Here is a 25,085-nt window from a genome sequence, read left to right on the forward strand (position 1 = left end):
TTGTTTTGTGTGGTGGTGGTGGTCGTAAAGTAGCGGAAACACAACACTCAATACTTCAAGCTCAATGTCAATAGGAGATGTTCACAGCAGGGCCAGGCCTAAAAAGGTTTAAAAAGAAGCACGGGGGAGAGAAGACGCATGTGAAGACTTCCGCGGACAGCAGCAGGCGGCGCAACGGGTGAACACAGCATGTTAGTTAGGACTAAAACTAGGAGGAAAGGCTAAGAAAGAATACAGACGTCTCAATGTCCTCACTAAAAAAGGTTTCAAACCTACTACTGTAAAACAGCACTACTGCAAGAGTTCAAAATCCATACAAAAGGATGGAAGTAGATATCGTCATACACATACAGAAAAGACAGGGTCGTCGTTATTAGCGTTTTCAGAATATGTCAGTCAGTGGGTAAACTAGTAAAACACCACATATGGTTCATGAATAATAATAATCACTCTGAATAATGTAAAATATATGGGGGTCTGGAAAGGGTCATTATATGCTGACAAAATATGCAGACATGAAACGGTTCTCTACACATGCCAATCCAATCGTGACTCAAGATGATAGGCAGCTACCGAGCTCAGAAAGGCAGTAAAATACCAAAAGAATCCTGCTGAGCGAAGGCAAAACTGATGTAATGCCCATGCCATGGGGACTGCTCAATGTAACGTTAATTCTGTAGGCTAAATACAACAGCAGCAGCAGCAGCAGCCTGCGAATAAGAGTCCACCGGCTCCGGCAGCAGGAGATCATGGAGAGTGGCGCTGTGCAACACATGCTTGAGGTAATCCACCGTAACAGAGAGAACCCACAACCAACACTGGTTTGTAGAGAGAATCAACGTGCACATTACAAGTATTGTTCCATGCTGCAGTGTGTGTGTGCACACGCCGCGTGCGTGCGCTTGCCCACACTTGGGGGAGCTGGTGTGCGTCTATCAACCCAATCACAACACTACTTGGGCCAAGCACCTTGACTGCGCCAGCTCCGGCAGACGCACATGCACGTCAGCGTCAGTCCAGGACACTAACCGGCTGCTAATGCTAGTCCACCACAGCCACAGTGCACACAGCTAATGCTCCTACTAGTGAGTACTAGACTAGAGTACTGAGTAGGGCTACTAACTACTAGTAGTAGTGCTTACATCCTGGTGACGGGCATATTCTCTACTGGCTGGTAGCTATTCACTAGGCCGTAGTGGCGACGGTACAACTTCAGAACTTCATCGCAGATGAGGACAGTGGAGGACAAGGCCACCAGCAGGAGCAGGTCATGGGCACCGAGTGCTTCAGTGATGAACACTCTCTGCAGCGGCGGAAAGTACACCACTAGCATCTGACCGATCAGCGAGCCACCCACCGCTATTACAAACGCACGGTTGCTGAACAAGCCCAGCTGGAGCACAGATTTGAACTAGAAGCGGTGACACACATAAAACAAAAAAAGAAAACCAAAAGTTGAGACTCAGAAACAAAATACAATAAAACCCAAGAAAAGAACAAGCTTCAGGCTCCTCACAATCCACATACTCAAAGCTCCTCCTCTACAGTAGTACTTTCATTGCCTTCTCATCAGGTGGAGTACAGGCAAAGAGAAACTGACCAAGCACAATGAACTATATACAGTAGTGAGGTGAAAGCAACAGCGCAAAGGAGAGTAGCCAAAATGTTGATTGTGAGGGGCCTGTTCTTTTCTTGAGACTTGAAGCTTGGGTGTATAAGCAATACCACGGCACACATGAAGATAGGACAATACTAAATGTTATAAGGCAGTACAGGATACACCAGACACACAGCCAGACACATGCATACATAATACAGACACACAGAGGCACAAAGATACCCCCCCCCCCCCCCCCCCCACACACACACAGAGTACACAAATGGCCCAATCTCACCTCAGAGCGTGAACTCAGCGCGTTGAACATGTCGAAGAACACAAAGCAAGTGAAAGTCATGGTTGTGTCCCGTGCGGTCACCTTATTGTCAATACTCATCTGTGAAGCACAGAGAGAATACACGCCAGAAGCAATGCTGCACATGTCATAGGGTGGGACAGTAACCAGCATCAGCATACACTACTAGAATTGTACTGTAGCATGTACAGTGGTGCTCAGTGAAATCCGATCAAGCCAGCCAATGCCATGCCACACCACGCCGGGCACTGTGCAGCCGTAGACCGGTGAACTGGTTCAGGGGTGCGAATTTAACTTGCGTGATCGGATTTCATTGAGCAGCAATGTGGATTTGCTAGACCATCAGGATGAACTTCGGGATGTTTACAATCTAGTACATCGACTAACGCCCACCACAACAAATGGAAGTGGCTACCATCCGCCATGGCTCACACCACGTTAAAGAAAGGTAGCCCGGGTACATTCAAAGTTGTTGGACTTTTCCAGGCTTTCTAGGCTCCACACACATTCCACAGTACCCAGTACTAGTACATGTAGCAGACTGTTTTGCAACCAAACCTGTTGAATAACCTAGTGTCATGAGCCAGCCGACCTGTGCCCGGGTACAAGTAGTATCATGTCAATTAGAAGACTACATGCAGGACCAACACCCACGCACACACACGCACACACACACACACACACACAACACACACAAACACACAAACACGTACACTGTACGCACACACGCACACTCACCCACATGCATGCACTGTGGACAATGGCCAGCTACTAACCTCTCTCCAGAAGATCCAGAATGTACCCAGCACGATGCAGAGAGCTGACATTACTACACGCGCTGCCAGCAGAGGTGTGATCATGCCCTGCGAGATCTTGCGTGGCGGCCGTCTTGTCACGTCACGATCAACAGGCTCAACGCCAAGACTGCACGAGGACAAAACCAAGGGGAAAGAAGAACCCATATCACCGTTGCTGCCGGTAAAACTGCCCATTGAGAGAGGAGACGAACAGTACAATCAACTTGAGTCGAGCATGCTCTCTGTAGCTACAGTACTGTTAGAGGAGAACTGAAAAGACAGCAAAGGCGATATCAAGCAGCATACCAAGTGCAGAGCAACACAGCCCACGCTAAAGCGGAGTGTTCAAGAACATGCAGCATCAGTGCAAACAGCAGCAGCAGCAGCAGCAGCAGCAGGAGCTGACCTCTGAGCTGGTGGACCGTCCATGATAATGTTAATCCATAGTATCTGCATGGCATTGAGCGGGCTGGGCAGACTGAACAATGTTGATATAGCAATCAGCGACAGTGCTGCTATACTCCTGTGCACACACACACACACACACACACACACACACACACACACACACACACACACACACACACACACACACACACACACACACACACACACACACACACACAAGATGAAAGAGAAAACACTTCAGAATTCTCACAGAACAAAACACAAAGGAGTATGCTCGTGTCAACCATGCCAAGCGCACCGGAAGAAGATGCTCTACGGATTATAGTCGCCAATGTTGGTAGAATCAAGCCACACAAACACCTCTTCAGCGTGTGCCATTTATACTGACTTCAGCCTAGATGAGCTGATGGTTTTGGTGAAGAAGAAAAAAAAACTTCTTTTAAAAGTCAGTACTCAGTAGGTTACACCAACACTGGTACCTACAGAGGAAAACTAACACACCCCACGCAACATTACGTATTGGCTTAACTGTACATGCGAGTGTGTGGGTGCTCTTTACTCACGTGCTTAGCTGAAAGCGAACAAAGTTCTTGATGTTGTAGAAGATACTCTTACCCTCCTCAATGGCAGCCCTTCATTCAAAAAACACACAAGACCGGAAAGGAGGAAACTCGTTGCCAGGTCAAGCATACTGCCCATACCTGCACTTCTCAAGACATTCAAAGAAAATGATCTGCTAAACTAAATGACTACTGACAGATCTGAGCTGACACAACAGCAGCAGCACTGTTACTTACAGAATCGTGCCAAAGTCGTCATTGACTAAAATGACGTCGGCAGCCTCTTTGCTGACATCGGTGCCGGTTTTTCCCATGGCCACACCGATATCAGCGGTCTTCAATGCAACGGCGTCGTTAACACCATCACCGGTCATAGCTACAATATTGCCTTGATCTTGCAAAGCCTGCAACAACAGTGCAACAATGCACGGGAGCATTGGCGAGCAGGCGTGTACACACAAACACACACACACACAATAAACACTTTAAAAATCTTGACTAATGGGGAGCACAACACGTTTCTTTGTGATGCGGAGAATTGTCACAAAACACGGTAGTCTCTATACGGGCTGTATCCACAGGCTGTATATACACAGGCTGTATGCCATACTCAAACGTGTCTAAAAGACTAAAAACTAAAAGTTAATTTCACTTTTTAGTTTGTAGACTATTACTATTGCCAAGAAGAGGAGGCCGGGACATTTGCATTTGCCCCCAAAAGAAAATGAAAAAAAGCACCGAACTTCATGACAGATGACTGTCCCCAATGTTTGAGGGTCATTTTCCCTGCACAAGACAAACATGGGTTGACCTTCCCCGTAAAGAAAATAAAAAAAGCTGTCCAAATCGGAGCTAGGCACACAGGCTGTACATGAGAACATAACTACACCAACCCATACCTTGACGATAAGAACTTTGTGCCTTGGCGACACGCGGTAGAAGATATCCGACTGAGGAGGAAACGAGCAGCACACATCACATTGGTTAGAGTGCAAATATGGTGGACAGTAACTCACATAATGCTATGTGCACACACACACACACACACACACACACACACACACACACACACACACACACACACACACACACACACACATATACTTGTGCGAGTGAGACATCTGTGACCATGCTAATGAAGAAACGACTATCGTGCACAAATGGAAGTTTCCGGAGGAGGAAACTGTAGTTATCACCAACCGTCACCGCGCTCAGCTCGGGCCGCATGCCGCGTGCGACCTGAGCTGGGCGCCCTGCTGGCCCTGGGCCAGCGACATATTTGGCACCCCTGTGTGCCGCCTACGGGATCCCAGCTACGACAAGCGCTCAAGGCGACATCGTCACCCCCAGGCTGGTCGCGTACGCGGCAGCCTGGCGCGCGACCTGCAAGGTCGCATGCGCATTCGGATCACGGAAGCGACACAGGCGCTTGGGCCGAAACCCGGGTTACATCAGGGAAGCCTTCTGGGGCAGGCAGCTCGGTAGGTGTACCGTATACAGGTATGTGTAGGCGTAGTAGCAGGGAAAGATGCCTGCTGGAGGTGCAGCACCATCCGGAAGGCCTCACGGTCGAGTGGCCTTACACAACCGGCACTTCTTACTGTTGCAGCTTGCAGAAAGCCAGGTTATTATTTTTTTCTTTCTTGCTTCTTCTCTTTTCCTGCTCGGAGGCACGGCTTCATGTTAGAGCAGTAAATAGTAGGTAAGGACTCGGCTGAGTCAAGCTGGACTCAGCGTGTCATGCTTGGCATAATACAAGAAGCACGACATCCCCAAACTGTTGAGTGCTTATTGTGTGAGAGTACATGAGGACGATCGGGGTTACGTGAGGGGGGAGTGATAAATGAACATTTTTTTAAATACACAACAGAAAGGCATAGAGGGTTGAGTTGGACTTCTAGCTTACAAATTCGACAGTGACAAGAATGCTTATGTCACCTACGGTTACCAGTTATGGGCGATTCAAACGATGGGCAAATCCACGTTTACAGGGAAATCACCATGGAGATTGTCCGGCACGCGACCAAAATTTGTCCGATGGAATCAAAAGTGTCCAGGTCGCTGAGGAGCATTTTGCCTGCGGATGCATTCATCTGCGGGCACTTCAACAGATATGAGCCAGAGAGGTCGTACTATCGTATGAGAGTACGGTAGTCTTGAACCGTGTTTGTCCGGCCCTTTGCCTTCGGGTACGGGTTTGATGAGAACGCTACTCATTCCGTATCACCACAGTAACCGTCGTATACTCACGGGAGCTATGGTCGACACCCACGGCTGTGTGAACAGCGGACTCACGTTTCACTTCCAGCGGACACCTGACAAACGTGGATTAGACCGTCATGTGAATCACCTATTACAGCTAATGTTGTTGCCCGAGGATCGCTTTTGCAACCAAACCTCGCTCTGCCATTAGTGTTAGGATGCTCTTCCCAGCGTGTATCAAGTGCTCTGTGTACTAGCAGTTTGTAGCAACTTACCACTCTTATTCTTTGCAAGAGAGACTGATCAGCAACGGATGTAGTCAACATTTCAAGTTCATCACCCGACATTGCTTCACCGCTCATATCCAAAAGATGACCTGGCATCATCAAGCAGATGAGAAATAACACAAGGGTAAAACAACACAACTTTAGCAAAATGTTGAACGCCCAACGCAGCAACAACCTGGATACGCAGAGAACATTTATAAACTTGGACGGTGAGCCAATGTAATCATGGATAAAAAGGAGAAGGACAAAAATGGAACGAGATATGACTAACTGTCAACCAACGTAACCAGATCATATAGAGTCGGCGAGTGCGACAAGAAGGCACAAACCTGCCAGTATATGATTTGGTTACGTTGGTGGACAGTTAGTCATAACTCGTATCATTTTGTCCTTCTCCTTTTTAACATTTATAACCCCTCCAAAATGTTCAACCAAAGTAAAACCTCTCCTGCAAAACCTCACTAGAGCCAAATTCCACAGAAAAGACCAAACTTCAACCAATCTGACATTCATCATCGATGGCCAAAAAAGATGCTAGTAACTTTGACATAAGAATGGACTTTGTGTGGGTGCATCAGCAACAGCTATGGTGCACAACACATGTGTGAAACTAAGTGAGATATTCGGAAAGAAAACAAAAGAGGACAAGAGTCACTCAGTGTACATGTAGAGCCATGCCTCAGTGATATTGACATTATATTTTCAAGGATTCTCCAGAGGCAAATGGATGCCTATCAAAGGAAGTCTCCTGGGTGTGCACAGGATGTAGCACACCAGACGAAAATGACCAACTACAGGTCAACACTACACACTTGGCGAATTACTGAAAACAACAAAAATGGAAACACAGAACGCACACTCATCATGCACAAGATCAACTACATTCAAGAGCAGGATCTATAGAAGAAACGGAACCCAAAACAACAACTCCAGCACCAGATCCAGGACTTACCAATGGCAATGGCTGTTGCCTTGGAATCTCCCGTTACCATTTTCACCGCTACACCGCCACTGCGCAGGCTTCGTATTGCTTTTGGTACGCCAAGTCGTGGTGGATCATGCATAGCTATGAGACCAAGGAACACTAACTGTTTCATGCTGGGACCAGTTGCTACAGCCAAAACTGGGAAGAAAAAAATGAGAAAGAATGAAAGCAATCACCACCATGTGCACAATACGTGCAGTACTAACACAATAATGGCCTGAGGAGATAAGGAGATACGTCTCACAGCCACTGGTGCAAGTGCCGATAACGCCATTAGCCACATCCATTGCGTTTGGCCACAAGTTCCTAGTTGAATGTGTTTGGCACACGGTTGGAAAACCGCTCGCAGGCAGTTTTGCACACTCCCGCGCTGCATCTGTCTCTGAGTTGGTGCGGGTGTAAGCGGCCGTCTTGAGTTCCCTCGGCAACGCAGATGGAAATTTACTTATGTTTTCAGGAATACAGTAAGCTGTTGTGCAAGAAGAGATCTCTCCCTCCATGCCATGCCTCTCTCTCTCTCTCTCTCTCTCTCTCTCTCTCTCTCTCTCTCTCTCTCTCTCTCTCTCTCTCTCTCTCTCTCTCTCTCTCTCTCTCTCTCTCTCTCTCTCTCTCTCTCTCACACACACACACACACACACACACACACACACACACACACACACACACACACACACACACACACACACACACACACACACACACACACACACACACACACACACACACACACACAGAAGAACCCTACGATACAGGAGTGATTGATCTGCCCTTGATCTACTGATTCCTTACCACGGAGGCCGCGGGAGGCAAGCTGATTTTCACTATTGAGAAATCGCTCACGGTCAGCAGCAAGGACGGCCTCGGTTCTGGAGCCAGCTGCCAGGGATTGATATTGCTGGCATCGTGTGAGAACACTTTCCACACTGCCTTTGACAAAGTACTGTACTTCCTGAGAAAAACAAGAGAAATGGGAGCATAATATCAGGACTGTCAGTATCCTAGCAGCACACAAGACAACACCCATGTAGATGAACTGGTACTCGAGTATATCTACTGGCATTTCAAACTGTCAACATTGTCAAACCAGGTGCAAAGAAGCTGATGATGATGTGAGAGAGACATGCTGCTTTGCATCACTGAAACTCAACACGTTGAGAGCGCGGGTAAGCAAGCCTGGCTGACCTGTCACTTCTCTATATTGTAGTCAAACGACATGAACAAATTATTGCTCAAGTGCACACAGCGCTACTTCTAGTGAATACAAGCTTCAAATTCTCTGGCACAACAGTAAGGGGTTTGCTACTCGTCAGTAGCAAGAGGTTCCGGGGGGGGGTGCTATTATCTCTGCTTGCAGCTGGCATGTCTATGCTCGATCAGAGGTCCTGGGTCAATGCCTGGTACATGTACAGGTAGTAGTGTCATAAACAGAATGTAAACAAGAGCAGCACTCTTACAGCTTGACCCTGGACACCTTGTTTTGACTGGCATGCTACCGCCATCCATTTCTTGTCAGAGCTAAACGGTATCTCCTCGAGGCGAATATAGTCGTCTCGTGGGTTGTTCAAACCAAGCTGTGGAGGGCACAAAGAGAGAGAGAAAGAAAGAAAGAGAGAGAGAGAGAGAGAGAGAGAGAGAGAGAGAGAGAGAGAGAGAGAGAGAGAGAGAGAGAGAGAGGGTGAGTGAGAGAGAGAGATGATAGAAACACATAAGCGTGAGCATATACATAAGTTATAACATAACATTGAGGTGACTTACACACACACACAAACACACACACACACACACACACACACACACACAAGCACACATGCATGCGCACGCCCAAGCGCAAGCACACACACGCATACACATCACCAAGAACTCCACTCCTTGAATGTGTAAAGATATGTACTTCCAAAGAACGAGTCACAGCAATATAAAAACTCAGGAACAAAATGGAGCTAGCTGACAACAATTCCATTCACCGAAACATGAAAGTGCATTCTAAACCACCTCTAGACCAGCACTTGACAGTGTCATGCGCACACAAATTCCACACCTACCTTATAGGCCACAGTGACGATTGCTCCTTCCGTTGCTTGGCCGACAAGAGTACCATTAGTGACAGAAGCGTTGGAGCAAACACACCCAGCCTGAGGAATGCACGAACATGACAGTAGGACTGTGGAGTTAGGCAATAAGACATGCATGGCGACAGCACATGGACAGGTAACATCAGATCAGACTGGGCAACTTCTATTGTCGCCGATCACTAATCTCACTGCTGTAGCCTTTTCTCATACAGGCTTGGCCCTGGCTCAAGGTGGTGGTGGGATCATATAAACCAGTTCAGCCATGAGGGTTAAAGTATATGACCAGTGTGGTAAAGGTCACTGGAAGTATGGCATCATGGGTTAAGTCAGATGTCATTCTGGAGCACGAGTCTGGCAAGAACTTAGGGTGCGTTCTTAAATCCTCTCGGAAAAGTTGGAGACTCTCCGAAAAGTTCGAGAGCTGTTCTTATATCCTCTCCGACTTTTAGGAGGCTCTCCAAAGCTCTCCAAGCTCTCCAAGCTTCAGAGGTGGTGGAAACTTGGAGATTCCCGCGATTTGAGATCAGCGCATGTGAACTACGACTAAAAGCCACGTGTTCATCATAAGTGTACGCATTTCCCTTTTCGCATACGCACACGTGCATACTTCAGTACTACATTCATCACTCAAGATCGCGGCCCCTTTGGCGCTTCAATTTGCTTAACATGTGCAAAATAACTCCAAATTCTTCGAGACCCATTCTTGAATAATCCCAGTTTCTTCGACTTCTCTTTTCTTCTTCTCCTAGAAGCTACAGAATATAAGAACGCACCCGTAGTTGGCTGCATCAATCACTACAAACTGGTAAGGGTCTGTGAATTTCTACCATGCAAAGCAACAACATTTTCTAAAGAGTTCTTGCTTGCATGTAACGCTGCTGAGTATTCTCGGCTTGTGCTGTGATGTGTGGAGTTGCGGTACAGGCTTGTGCTATCATGCGGTGCAAAGTACAAGGTACGGCAGGTGAGTACGCACCTCGACTAATCGATGCAGAGCATGTTGGTTGGAAACCTGAACACATTCGCCATTCAGCGTGACGTCACCCTCAGCACTGTAGCCATTCCCTGCCACCTGATACAGGCAGTAGAAGAGAGAGAGAGAGAGAGAGAGAGTGAGAGAGAGAGAGAGAGAGAGAGAGAGAGAGAGAGAGAGAGAGAGAGATAGTGAGAGAGAGAGAGAGAGGCACACCCACATACACACGTGCACACACACATACACACACACACACGTCCAAACACAAGTCACGGGAAATGCCAGGCAGCATGTGCAAACGGAGCAGGTGCGAGTACTTGTAACAACACGAGACAAATGCAGTGATGTAAACAAGAGTACAGAAACCAGAGTGTAGAGATCTGCATAGGACCTTAGGAAGGTAAATTGGTTATGTAATTATTTGACATGAAGGAGCGGCAAGCTTATGGCAGAAGTGCGCTGACACAGAATTGGTCTACCGTCTCGGATTGCGGCTTCCAGGACTCATTGAAAGCGATGCCAATGACAAAACGCTATCATGTGCTGTAGATGCACCACTCAATCTTATCTATCATTATTGTATAAGCTGCTGTCCCTGTACCTTGTAGAGCTCCCCTGATGCGGTGTAGATATCCGTAACCGTCATAACATTCTCTGTCAGAGTGCCCGTCTTGTCCGAGCAGATCACATTCGCACATCCTGAGGTCAACACCAAAATAAATGGGACCAGAGACAGCATAAGTGTTAAACAGAGCACATTATCTCTCGCAGAGCTAGCCGACTACCGATATGAGAGCCACACCTCGAGATCTGATGCTAAACGCATAGCTGTGTCCCAGTGTTTACAGATGACATGCACTACTGTAGTGCAGATATCAATACTCACCTAAGGACTCGACGGTGGGTAGCTTCTTCACTATGGCATTACGCTTGGACACACGGATGGAGCCCAGCGCCAGTGTCACCGTGACTACAATGGGAAGACCTTCGGGAATGGCTGCCACCGCAAGACTGCACGGCGGAATGATCCAGGCACATACACAGATACCCAAGGGCACAGACAGACAGACACACAGGCATACAGATGCACAACAGTGACAACTCACACACACGCACGCACGCACACACACACACACACACACACACACACACACACACACACACACACACACACACACACACACACACACACACACACACACACACACACACACACACACACACACACACACACACACACACACACACACACACACACACACACACACACACACACACACACACACACACACACACACACACACACACACACACACACACACACACACACACACACACACACACACACACACACACACACACACACACACACACACACACACACACACACACACACACACACACACACACACACACACACACACACACACACACACACACACACACACACACACACACACACACACACACACACACACACACACACACACACACACACACACACACACACACACACACACACACACACACACACACACACACACACACACACACACACAGGCACACACAGGCACGCATAATAGCAAACAGTACACCGCTGCGCATGACCCATGCTCAGGAATATCACACAAGGCTTTAGCAGTAGCTGCCATACATGTACCAGCCGCAAGCAGAACTGCCACAGAACAAGCCCGTTGAAATCCAGTTCAATACATTAACTACATGCAGACTAGCTGCTCCAACGTCAAGAATAGGAGCTGCAAAAACAGTTACAGAGTTTCAACATGATTGGATCAACATGAGGACAACAAAGAAATGCTGCAACTGGCGGCTCCTCGATCAAGGAGGGTGATAGTGCTCCTAGGGAGGCGGACATTTAGTCTCGCGCCAGCTGGAAAATTTATGTATCTATTTTTATTTATGGATGCACTCAAGCTGGCAAAGACGACATGCTCGACAATGGGTGCAGAATTACCTGACAGCTATGGTGAACATTTCCAGGAGATGTCTCCGTTCCACAACCCAGCCAATGAACAGAATGACCCCTACAGAGCCGCAACAACAGACAAAAGGGAGCACAAATCCATTGCAGTATGTGTAGAGCACCTGGGTGCGAGGTCACAGTGACCATAGTTAGTCGCAACGGAATAATGAACATGTCAGTAGGCATACGATGGATCCTACTACGGCAATCAGATAGCTCACGGCTATGCCAACACAGAACCAAAACACACACTGCATAACCAAACAACTTAGGGTTGGTCCACGTACGCACAGGGGACCGAGGCTTGGAGTACCTCTTGTGGTCTCTCCTGGTAGCATGCGACTATGTGGCCAGTGAAATGCGAATCAAAAGAGAATGGCAAGCGACTAGCGGTCAGGGCCGGGAGAATTGGAGAATGTACAATCAAAGACAACAAGTTACACCAAAAGTCATAAAGTACACACACGGTTTATGGACACTCTAGCCAGTCTCTATCTGCACATACCAATAACACCGAGAGAGATGAATGCAAGTTGCTTGCTGAGCCTGCCCATGCTCTTCTGAAGCGGTGTCCGTGGTGCCTGTAGACAACAGCAGCAATACCACCAAAGTCAGCACAATAGACTATAATTATAAGTTAAAGTACCACCACCACCAGCACCAGCACCAACACCAGCACCAGCACCACCAGCACCAGCACCACCAGCACCAGCACCACCAGCACCACCAGCACCACCAGCACCACCAGCACCACCAGCACCAGCACCAGCACCACCAGCACCACCAGCACCGCCAGCACCACCAGCACCAGCACCACCACCAGCACCACCACCACCAGCAGCAGCAGCAGCAGCAGACCAGTACCAAGGAGAGATAAAGAGATCATATTGCTGGTCACACCAGAAATGGAGAACTACAGTCATGGCCAAAGAAATCAGATCCACGAGGTAAAAGCAGCAGCACAGCATCTCCAATAAATACATTATGCATGATCCAAAACCGCATTCGAGGGGCGCATGAGCCTTGGTGCTGTTTTCACCTCAAAGGTCGGATTTCTTTGGCCACAACAGTAGGTTCGTAACCCAGCCCCTCTATAGTACTGGTCAATGAAATAATAATCAGCCTTAGGTAAAACACTGGAAATCCAGTGCAGTCAAAGTGTTAGTACATGCATACTTGTTTACAGTGCGCCTGGTGCTGGATCAGCGACGGATTCTGTTATTTTAGGGGCCTAGGGGGAGGGAACTACTTTGCAAATGTACGGTGGCCAAACCTTTGCTCACCAACCATCTCATGGTGCATAGAAAATCAGTCTCTGTACACAGGTGGTCTTGCAGACAGGTGGTCTTTGCAGACAGGTGGTCTTTGCAGACAGGTGGTTGCGGACAGGTGGTCTTTGCAGACAGGTGGTCTTTGCGGACAGGTGGTCTTTGCGGACAGGTGATCTTTATTTGCAGACGGCACACTCACCTCCTCTTTCTGCATGAGCTTGAACACCTCGCCAAACTCCGTGTACGTACCCGTAGCTGTGACAACTCCCTGCATAGATAGCGACGTGCAGCACATCAACATCAACATGGGGACAGACAATGAAGTGCCAAAGTAAGTTAAAGACACACACACGAGCAAATAATAAAAGTACTGCCCAAGTAATCCCGGAAGGACATGACCAATTGCCGTGAACAGTGTGTACGTACTGTGAGGGTGCTCATGCAATGCTTCTATGTGCATTGTGCACAGCACCGGGCTGCAGTACTGTACTCACAGTCACATGATACTCTACTTCAGATATCAAACACAAACACGATGGCATGCACTTATCATCAGGAACACAAACACCTAGTAGTTCACAAATCATGGACCCCAAAAAAAACACACAGAAAGACGGCCATACGGAAGAACACACAGGGAGATGGATAGATAGACAGATTCAACAGCAGTAAGACACACACACGTGGACAAGCACAGACGCACCTTGGCATGGCCGCTGCAGGTCAAGGTACCCATGAAGACCATGTTGGTGCGGTTCGAGACAGTATGCGCATCGCTTGACTGCACAGTCGACGCAAGTTTCCGAGCTGGCTCCGTTTCGCCGGTAAAACTGGACTCGTCCACCTGAAAGTCGACAGTCTGGCATAAGCACAGCAGATGGAAGCATGACTGAGTCAGACGTATATTGCAGACAGCACGTGAGATGGTGTTCTGGGCTGCCACATGCAACAGCAGCCATTCTGGAACGCCAGAGATTTACAAGTACGTGCTGGGATATCTATTACGAGCGTAGGGCACACAGCGGATATATCAGCGTACGTATCTGAAGAACGTGCTGCCCGACCGGAAAGTGACCAGACGTACTTGGCAAATAGAAGCGTGCAAATGCTCTATTAGTCAGATACTCCGGGATATGTTGGCTGATCAAGCGCAGGCTGCAGGAGAAAAACTTTTTAACACGCTCTATCAAATGAGTTGGAAAAAGAAGAGTTGAAAAAGAACAAAAAAGAAGAACCCTGACTGTTTGCATTGAGACTAAATTTACCACAGGTGAAAATGATTACTGACCTCGAGTAATCGGACATCTGCAGGCACTCGGTCACCAACAGTCAGTGAGATGATGTCACCCGGCACCAAAAGACGTGCTTCAAAGTCTTGCAGCACAGCATCGCGATAACTGGAATACAAATGCATCAAACACGACAGGCTACATCGGATACATGTAGAGCAGACATGGTAACTACACCAGCATGCTACTCGTAAGATAGTTTCTTGGAAGAATACCTAGTCTGGAATTGCTCTTCAGCTCATCTACTGCGGAGCGGATGCATTTCCTCTTATTGACCCCTGCAATTACAGTCGTCGCTTTCGTTCTGCTAAGCTCTTCTCCAAGCCGCGCAGATGTATGGTGCAATTGTTGTACATACTCCTCGCTTAGTTACCCACACATCTCAAACATAGCCTTTCCTTTAGGCAGGGTCAATAATTGCAAGAGGATGGCATCGTCAATATCACAGTGGTCGATGAAGTCACCAGCTGGCTAGCGGGTGATAGAAAGCAGGGGGTGGAACTCTCATCACAAGCGGCACTGGTAAATCTACAGAAATATCCGCTGGCTTGCAAAGGGGTGAAGTAGTCTTTCAGCAAGCTTGTACCTACTGGATGTCTCCACCAGTTCAATAACGGTTATCTCATGCAAAAGTGTCCTTCCATCAGCACTGCCACATACCATCAACTCATCAAGCCTGCTTGAAAAAATAATATATAAATGATGCACACTATGCAAGTGAACCTTCTAATAGTGAGTTTTGGCACAGTATCCTAAGGAGATATTTCTTGGTCCCACAGTGCAGTCAGGAACTTGCTACAAACCAGCTACTTTCAACAATGGCACAACTAGAGCCACACACGGTGCATGCACACACGCACGTGCGCGTGCGCACACACACACACACACACACACACACACACACACGCACACACGCACACACATACACAAGGATAGGTCAAGTTAAGCCAATGCAATCAACTGACCATTGACAGTGTGGCGGGAGCAACTTCTTCAGTTCGTTGAGGGATTGCTCAGAGCGGTATTCCTGTATACCCAAAGACACACCACAAGAGTGTCAGCCATCCAGTCATTGCCACACACTACACACTACACACTACACACTACACACTACACACTACACACACACATACACACACACCTTGACCTTGACCTTTGATGCCCATCGCCGGAGGCGATGATAGCAATGCTACGGCAGAAGCCATAGCAACTTGTGCTGGGATTACACCATTCAACAGCTTGCAAGGCTGAAGAATTGACCGTCACTATTCAGCCTGGTCTACACCATACAGCTATTTGGAGTGACATTTTCTGGCCAGTGAATCCCTATTTTTGGTCTTTTCCTTTCTTTTTCTTTTTTTTTTTTTTTTTTTCCCGCACACACATCACACCACATACTCCGGCATGCACTGGCTGTTGGTAACCACCCAGGAGAATGAAAGAAAAGTCAGGAAGAGTCTGAGAAAGAGAAGAAAGACGTGTGTGACCATAATCGTCGGGAATCGAACCCGCAATCTATCGATTGGAAATCGCTGCACATACCACTGCACCATATGGGACACACACACACACACACACACACACACACACACACACACACACACACACACACACACACACACACACACACACACACACACACACACACACACACACATACACCTAACAAACCATGCAGTGCAGTCAGCTCAGCCAAAAGGGACCCTAACTACTGAACTACTGAGCAGAGCTACTGTACGCGAATGTGGCTGTGAATCAGGAACTGCCGTGGCCAGCAAGACACAATATAAGCCAGACTGTGCACCTCAGTAAGAACAGTCGTGATGCCAACAGTAGGGCAGTCAGAGAAAGAGAGAGAGAGAGAGAGAGAGAGAGAGAGAGAGAGAGAGAGAGAGAGAGAGAGAGAGAGAGAGAGAGAGAGAGAGAGAGAGAGAGAGAGAGAGAGAGAGAGAGAGAGAGAGAGAGAGAGAGAGAGAGAGAGAGAGAGAGAGAGAGAGAGAGAGAGAGAGAGAGAGAGAGAGAGAGAGAGAGAGACAGACAGACAGACAGACAGAGAAAGACGGAGAGAGAGACGCGGAGAGGAGATGGTCTTACCTGAATGAACGCAACTGTTACAACAATGACAATAGCCTGGATGGTATGGAAAGATAAAAGGCCAACATGAAAACTTGAGTCAGACCACTTTAATCCGGCACGTCGCACACTCGTAGCAGACGCATGCATGCTATCCGCTAAACTTAGCCGATCACCCATGGCCATATCACATGCTATTCATCAACAGCACACATGTTGCCTTCTTGTTCTCAGGGCTGGAGTATAGTACATGCCCTCGCAGGTGATGTAGGCCCAGTTTTATCCCCCGTTATTGGCACCGGCAAATCTATCAAATTATGCACATAATGTGGCGGCCAAAAACTGTCTATTAGGATTGTGCAGTGATGATGCAGGATTATGTGGGAAATATACCATGATGGCACTAGCATTTGCCATAAGTGCACATTTCACTGTAGACCTACCAGCCGCAACTCACAGCTTCATTAGTAGACATCAACTGAAAGCGAAAAGCGCCAGTGATTGCACTGTATTTCTCTGCTTTGCGATCAACAATTCTAATTTCAAGGATTACCGTACTTCCCCATTACAAGTCGCACCTTTTTACCTAAAAAAAACGAGGGTAAAGAAGGGGTGCGACTTACAATCGAGCATGACTTACTACTGAAGTGAATATATAAAAAAATATGGCTCAAACCTGAAAATGGGGGTGCGACTTATAATCAGAGAAATACGGTATGCGAGGCCAATGCGGAACTTGCGCAAAAAATGTGAGTGGCAAGTGGTTGTTCAAAGCAATCGCGCAGCAGCATAATTCGCAGGGAACCGGCCAATGGGAGTACTAGCCGTTTTGTTCCACTTCGTGTGACACAATCTACCTCTTGGCAATGTCCCAGATCAGGACTTACTGTCTGCACACGGAAACCTATGCTGTACTCCGCTTCCATATGGCCATTTGACCTTACTGGATTCGAACTAGCGAGGTAGGATTTAACAGAACTAACTCTATCCGCTCAGCCAAGATATCGTGACGTCGCCCAATTTAGCCAGCCGCCCTACGTAACTACATTACCGTGTTGGCAACGGCAACAACACTGAATTGCTGGGGATGTTGGCGAACTTGCTCACCTCGTGCATGCGGAAAGCAGTAAACATCTTATCATCAGCGTACAGCGTATATCGTAGTGAGAGTGCGCCTATATATATGCAGCCACCGTTTTCTTTTTTCTTTACTCTATTTCACGCACTTACGGCTTTCTTCATTCAGCTCTATTTCACGCACGTACCTAGGGTACCCTGTAAAAAGACTCACAGTCTGTGGGGATTGCCCTAGTAAAATAATAAATACTACTACTACTATTATGTGCATTACTACGGTACACCACAACATGTACATGACACCATCTGCCTTTGACAACGCTCGGGAATCAACAGTATTTTATACTAAACCAATGTATCCCTTGTGCCAGGCCACGCATTTCCAATGTAACCCCAGCCATGGTCTTAGACCACCCCACAGTGCTGATTAGACCGATTAAATACAGCTAGCTAAATTCTCCCAAATGCTAAATTTGAGGACACAAAAATGTTCATTGAAACTTAAATTCATCCAACAAATGTTGTCCCAGACTTACCACCGTGATACTCAATGCATCGTCGTATTGGCCCATAAGCACACTGATTGCTGCCGATGCCAGTAGCAGTGCAATCATGGGATCCTTGAACTGGCCCAAATACTTCTGCCACATTGGCTCCTCGTCCTCCTCGATGAATTCATTCGCTCCAACCAATTTTCGCCGCGATGCGGCCTCCTCGCTGCTGAGTCCACTGCCATGGTCCACCTGCAGGTGCCTCAGAATATCCTCAGCAGGAGTTTGGGTAGCCCATTCCGAGGTAACACACGCTGGCATATCGCTGCTGTCTCGCTGGACAGGCAATTTTGACTGAACCAATAGTTTCATCAAAAGTCCCAACAAGTACGTGTGCATGTGGCAAAATCAAAATATTTGAGGAATGGAGGATTTGTACGGATCTGGCGCGTTCACCTGTGACACGTACACCGTACCTGCAAGTGCAAAACTACGGTACAGTCTGTACTACGGAACTATGCGAAACCTGCAACAGCTGGCCGATGTCAACCCGTCCAACAACGCCACAGGCACAGGAACCGACTGACGTGAGCTAGCAACAAGAGACAAATAAAACAACAAAGTAATCAGTTGAACAAACACCTCAACTGCTCAAGACTCAAACCAGGTCACGAAAATAATTCCACCGATGCACGCGCTCGTCAGTGAAGCAGGACGCGTGGGGTCCTCCCAAAAGTGGACGGTTCGCACAAAAGAGCAGTTAGTTTGCCTGTTTGGATGCAGTGCCTGTAGAATAGGCGCTAGACCTACACTATAAAACCGGGCCAAAGTAGCGCCAGTTATAGAAAGTACATGTATTGCCATATTATTGCCTTTGTAAGCAGTTTGTTTGGCAGTCCTCGCAGCAGCGCAGGATCACCGAGAGGGTCTCGCTCGGCCTTTTTAACCCTTTAACCCTTTGTGGGTCTTACTCAATGTATGTGAGGGGTGGTCCCGCAAACACGCGTACAAACAATCAGCCATAACTCAAGATCTGTTAGTTGTAGGTATGGGTAAACTATATGTTGGACTCAGTAGAGCGTCCAGCCCCTATATGATGTCCAACCCCTATATAGAGTCCATTGGTCCAAAATCCACTGTACAGAGTCCAAACTTGGAATCAACTGTGAGCTCAAAGTTTCGATGGACATCACTCCCTGTATAGAGTCCAGCCAATTGGCTTCACCCCTATATAGAGTCCATTGGTCCAAAATCAACTGTACGGAGTCCAAACTTTGAAATCAACTATAAAGAGTCTTTATGTGGACAACACGTATAAAGTCCAGCCAATTAGGCATCCCCTATCGAGTTCGAAAATAGACATAGGATCTGCTGTAAGCAGTGAATATTAACCAGAAAACGGCCTCTCCCTTTAATCCTTTACATCATTCACTTCTCAAGATAAAAAAATATGTATTGAGGCGCCACTGCAGCCACTTCATTACATGAAAACCCTACAAACACCATCCTCAAATCAAGTGGTCTCTTCGCAGACGCTGCAAATTACAATATCTCAATCATGTAGTGTTGCCAAATTATTGTGCACGCACACACACATGCACACACCCACACACCGCCAAGAAAATACCTAGGAAAAAACCAAGAATCAAAAGAGAATAATGGAGAGCCCAGGATTAATTATTTGTTTTCAAATTATTGTGCGCGCGCGCACGCACACACACACACACACACAAACTTATACAACGCCAAGAAAACACCAAGAAAAGAATAGAGACACAATACACACGCAACTCCAACAGCCATGCAAACGTCCACCCATTTACATGTAAAGTCAAGAGGGATAACAAATTATTATACGAAACGAATGCGTACGGGGACGGGTACACGCACGTTTACATACACGTAGTAGTGTAAGAGAGTAACATAGTGCAGTGGTCAGCATAATACTAGCACATGCTGAGAGTGCAATAGCAAGCTTCACCATTGCTCATGGCCATGCAAATGTTCAGCAGCACTCAGTTCCGCAAGCTTCTGAAGATCAGCACACCTGCAACAAATAGATAGCACAAGGATACGCTTATTACCGTAATGATGCATGGGAGCACACAACTACCAAGTTCTCAACGAATGTGATGCTCAATGAAAATCAATCCACTCAAAGACCTGTGAACAGGTGATGGTGGGGACAATAATCTATTAGTAATACGAGGAATAAGATCGTTTGTGCACACTCAAGACGCACAGACACACCAACATGCATGTAGTGTACACAGTGTTTCACTTCACTGCAACTAAATTGAAATGAGATGATTTGAACAATCTGTACAGCGTTGCGGTCAGTCAGTCTTCCCCAAGATGGAAATGCAATGATTTGTTGTCACGAGGCAGTTTCACTGACACAATGTCATGTTCGTGACATCAAAACGGTTACTTCAGGGAATACGAGTATTAGCTTGAAGCTTTCTTGTCATTGGCATACAAGCAATCCTCCTAGTCCTACTACTACTAGTACACTGGCACTGCGTTTGTGGATCCCATTGTATTTGACATCATACTACAGGAAGAGTGTCGTGGAGTTCACATAATTATCACAGGGATAAAAATACATTTCTCATGAAATAAAATAATAATTGATGATAGCTAGACGGTCATTATACGATTGATGCAAAGTCCTTGCAGTCCTTGAGGACTATTACGAAGTGGTTGATTACTTTTAGGGCATTCATTCAAGCAACATCAAACAAACGCGATACGCTCCTTGAAAATGGAAAAAAAATTCAAGCATAACGACAGAACAGCAGACCAATCGAAACGAGTAAAAGCTTCCTTACCTCAGTCATCGTCCTGCCATGTAGTTGGACAGCCTTTTGACACGGTGGTACATGCAGCTCTTGTCCAGTCAAACAGGGGTATCCTTGTGGCGTCGAACGAAAGAGAGTGTCAGTGTATCTGACTCGTCAGATTGCAACTGTGCTGAACTTTTCTCTTTCTCCGCTTTCTGCTTTCATCCCTCGCTCTGATGAAACCGTTCAAACGTCTTACTGGCAGCAATGGCCAGCCAAACAGGGGATCCTTGTGGCGTCGAACGAAAGAGAGCGTCAGTGTACCTGACTCGTCAGATTTGAACTGTGCTGAACTTTTCTCGTTCTGCAATTTCTGCTTTCATCCCGCGCACTGATGAAACGTCTTCAGAGAACCACAAGACGCTTTCCAGATTTGATTTTGAACGTCTCCTTATCCTCCTTGGTTAGCTCGAGACAGATTACTGTCAGCAACTGCACAGCAGAATTGGCAGCCATGGCTGAAGTGAAGAAAGGAATGCGCTGCCACGAGGCAAGCAAAACTGAAAAATGTGTTCCCTTTCGGGCACATCACACAGGACGGCGTGACAGGATAAACTGGACTCCTGGACCGTGAATAGGGGACTTGTAGAAAAAGTGTACTCCTTATAGGGGATTGCGCGGCAGGATGAAGCTGATCAAAACTGAGTGGACTCCTGGACTCTGTATAGTGGATTTTGGACCAATGGACTCTATATAGGGTGCTGGACATCATATAGTGCATGGACTCTATACTGAGTCCTACATATATATTTTCAAAATCTGTATGCCTGAACGATTCCAGAAAACACAAATATGACTATGTCCAGGCAAGGGTATGGCACGTGGTAGCCCTTCAAGTTGAGAGAAAATACAATTGCGAACAAGAAACACAAAAATCACAGCACGAAGTGAATACCAAGTTCGTGATGGAGCTGAAGTCCTATGATAAACAATCAGGTAAGCACTACGTCTTGGTGAAGAATATATTCTTCTAATTCCGTCCTTGAACTCCAATACCTCGCCATCGGCGATGCACCAGCAGCAACAGTTCCACAATATCACAATTTTGGTTCGTTCACCTCAGCGCCGCTGGCGTCAGATTCACTCTCGCTCAGATGAGTACTCAGGCGCGATGTCACGCATGCCGTGATTCTCACGGCCAGGCGAATCAGCTGATCACACCTGACAAGTCCTTGTAAGAGTTGCTGTTGCCGTGCTTCCTCGCTGTTTGGTAAATTTGATTTCTTCATCCGGGGACGATTTATTTGAGCTAGAAGGACTCAACGGAGCTCTCTTTCTCACCACATTACACTGGAAATCCTACAGGGACATCCAGCCTAGACTGGTGCCATCAGTGGCCTCAGAAAGCTTTTCCGACACGGCCTCAAGAGATGCACTCCCATTCTCGAAATGCGCGCATGGCGGATGGTCGTCTTTTCCAATTATTATTTCACCAGACTTCAGTCGATCGATACTGCACAAATTTGTATTGGAAAGGCTTCCTGTCTGAAGCCTTTCCATACTGGTACTCGATGTTCCAGTTTTGTGACACGAGAATGGCACGAGAATTAGTGTACCGCTGAGTGTACCGCTATACACGTGGTCGACACGTAGTCGACACGTAGTCGACACATTGTTGATACTTTTTTGACATGTGACCCCGTCAACGGTCTGCTTTGTGCCAATGCCACTCGGTAAACGCCGATGTCGCGTACGACAAAGACGACTATCCCGTACGCGAAATAGTTGAGAATTGCATGACGTGGACCTGACGGCAAGGACAACTGCGAGGAGGCCCCTTTCGGTACCCCTGACGGGAAGGAGAACTGCAGAAGTCGACGAAGTCGAACGAGGAGGCCCCTTTTCCGTACCCCATACTGCAAAGTGCCATTGATGGATACCTTTTGCACCTGGAACGACCCCTTAAACGCTGTCGCGGCGACTATCCCGTACGCGAAATAGTTGAGAACTGCTGACGTGGACCTTTTGCACCTGGAACGGCCCCGTAAACGCTGTCGTGTCGGCGGAGTGAATGTGCAGGGTACTAGGGTGAAAAGAATTGCTGCAAAGACGTCCCCTCTACTAGGCTCTAGGCCTTTGCCTTTGGAGACATGGCGAACTGAATGCGCAGGGCGAAAAGAATTGCTGCAAAGACGTCCGCTCTAGGCCTTTGGAGACATCGTGGGAACTCCTTCCGGTACTATAAAACTGCTGACGTGGCCGTGGACATGTACATGGAGACATGGTGGGACTTCATGTACATGTGGGAAATCCTTCCGGCACCCCCGTACCGCAAAGCCAACGGTGGGGAAGGAGAAGTGCAGACGTGCAGGAAGACGAACGAGGAGGAACCAGGACGAGCGAGCAATGGCAGGACTAGCTGGACCGTAAGTAATAGCTGAATTGTGCATGACAACTTGACATCCATGCGGCACTCGCCACTTGCCACTGCATATTTCTTGTCCACTAACAATGTCTCTCCTCTGCCCCCTGTGTGTCCACGGCCCTGTTGCTGAATTGGCCCGATGAATCGAATGTCTTCCGCAACTGGAACGGCCCCGTGAACGCTGTCGCGTCGGCGACTGAATGCGCAGGAGGGAAAATATTGCTGCGAAGACGTCTCCTCTAGACGACGGTAAGGCACCCCATTGATATGTTGCCAGTGTGTGCCAGGGTATCGCGCGATGGTGAATGAGGAATGATGAAGGGTACGGTGGGACTGTAGACCTGTTACCTTCTACTAAGGCTGTGTTTACATGAAGCGTTTCAACCCGGGTTGAGTTCGACCCGGGTCAGATTTCAACCCGCCATGTGCACAAAATGAATGGCGCGTTCACATGACGCATTGCGCTTGACCCGGGTTGAAATCAACCCGGGTCAAGAAAATCGTACAAACGTACTTCTGTGCGTATCTCGCGCCAGGTTTGAACGGCACTGCAGATGCAAATTTCGCGCGAACGGATTCACGTGACCATACAGGACTGTAGAAGTGGACTTTTGGCGGCATATCAGTATTTGACCCGGGTCAACTGTCTTCATGTAAACACTCACCTCTTTTGTCTATCGTACAGACTTTCAACCCGGGTTGAAATTTCTCATGTAAACACAGCCTAACACGTTATCAGGTGGAGAGTGTCTTGTACTCACGTTATCAGGTCGAGAGCGTATTGTAGTCACTCTCTCTATTCCTGTACTTCATTACGTTTAAGGTGTACGTATAACTTCTCAAAAATATTTAATGGTCTACAGTCGTGTCGGAAGGGTACGGTGGGACTGTAGACATGTTACCTTCTGACACGTTATCAGGTGGAGAGTGTCTTGTACTCACGTTATCACTATATCAGGTCGAGAGCGTATTGTAGTCACTCTCTCTATTCCTGTACTTCATTACGTTTCAGGTGTACGTATAACTTTTCCAAAAAACTTAATGGTTCACGTCTTCAGATAGAGAGCGTATTGCACCCACTGTCTAGTCTCTGTAGTGCATTGAGATTTTGTTGATCGAACATGAAATGGATACACAGACAAAGCCAGGCCAAGTACATGGCGAGATGTCGCCAGAAGAACGTCTTCAGGTAGAGCGCGTATTGCACCCACTGTCTAGTCGATTTTGTGGATCGCACATGAAATGGATACACAGACAAAGCAGGCCAAGTACATGAGAGAGTGGACGATGTGCGGATCGACACGGCCTGCGGGTACTTCATTAAAGTTACCCGTGACACTAGGATAAAAGTTAATCACTGCAAAAACATTGCCAAGTATGTGAGCACTTTGGACTTGACAGAAGAGTGCACGGGCGACGTTGACAAAACATACTGCGGTGACTGTCACTATCATGACAGCAGGGCACATCGCACGCAGCATCGCAGATCGTGTCG

At 47.4% G+C, this 25,085-nt stretch overlaps 1 protein-coding gene and 1 long non-coding RNA gene across 2 annotated transcripts; both read right to left on the reverse strand.

The window, feature by feature from the left end:
- Positions 1 to 61: 61 nt before the first annotated feature.
- Positions 62 to 19,136, reverse strand: LOC135815561 (calcium-transporting ATPase type 2C member 1-like). Its single transcript, XM_065328876.1, has 23 exons — positions 18,428 to 19,136; positions 16,836 to 16,871; positions 15,707 to 15,768; positions 14,741 to 14,849; positions 14,156 to 14,311; positions 13,652 to 13,720; positions 12,687 to 12,762; positions 12,173 to 12,242; positions 11,084 to 11,208; positions 10,799 to 10,896; positions 10,201 to 10,296; positions 9,195 to 9,284; positions 8,607 to 8,723; positions 7,942 to 8,101; positions 7,120 to 7,290; positions 6,156 to 6,256; positions 4,578 to 4,628; positions 3,916 to 4,082; positions 3,682 to 3,750; positions 3,117 to 3,233; positions 2,690 to 2,837; positions 1,896 to 1,994; positions 62 to 1,411 (listed from the first exon to the last, which is right to left on the reverse strand). Exons 1-23 carry the CDS (start codon positions 18,779 to 18,781, stop codon positions 1,139 to 1,141), a joined length of 2,814 nt encoding a protein of 937 aa, XP_065184948.1. The 5' UTR covers positions 18,782 to 19,136; the 3' UTR covers positions 62 to 1,138.
- Positions 19,137 to 19,924: 788 nt separating this feature from the next.
- Positions 19,925 to 22,652, reverse strand: LOC135815563 (uncharacterized). The gene is made up of 2 exons (XR_010553306.1): positions 21,214 to 22,652; positions 19,925 to 20,429 (listed from the first exon to the last, which is right to left on the reverse strand). It is a non-coding gene; the product is annotated as an uncharacterized LOC135815563 (long non-coding RNA).
- Positions 22,653 to 25,085: the final 2,433 nt, after the last annotated feature.

Source organism: Sycon ciliatum, chromosome 4, assembly GCF_964019385.1.
Source record: "Sycon ciliatum chromosome 4, ocSycCili1.1, whole genome shotgun sequence".
Classification (NCBI taxonomy): Eukaryota; Metazoa; Porifera; class Calcarea; order Leucosolenida; family Sycettidae; genus Sycon; species Sycon ciliatum.

What these genes read in the sequence shown, in the direction of transcription:
- LOC135815561 (XM_065328876.1), bottom strand. Translation starts at nt 18,781, where the DNA reads ATGCACACGTACTTGTTGGGACTTTTGATGAAACTATTGGTTCAGTCA. An exon ending in ATGTTCACCATAGCTGTCAG is followed by an intron (nt 11,209 to 12,172) that starts GTAATTCTGCAC and finishes TCCGCCGTGCAG; the next exon opens with TCTTGCGGTGGCAGCCATTC. An exon ending in ACAAAGTTCTTATCGTCAAG is followed by an intron (nt 4,083 to 4,577) that starts GTATGGGTTGGT and finishes CTGTTGTTGCAG; the next exon opens with GCTTTGCAAGATCAAGGCAA.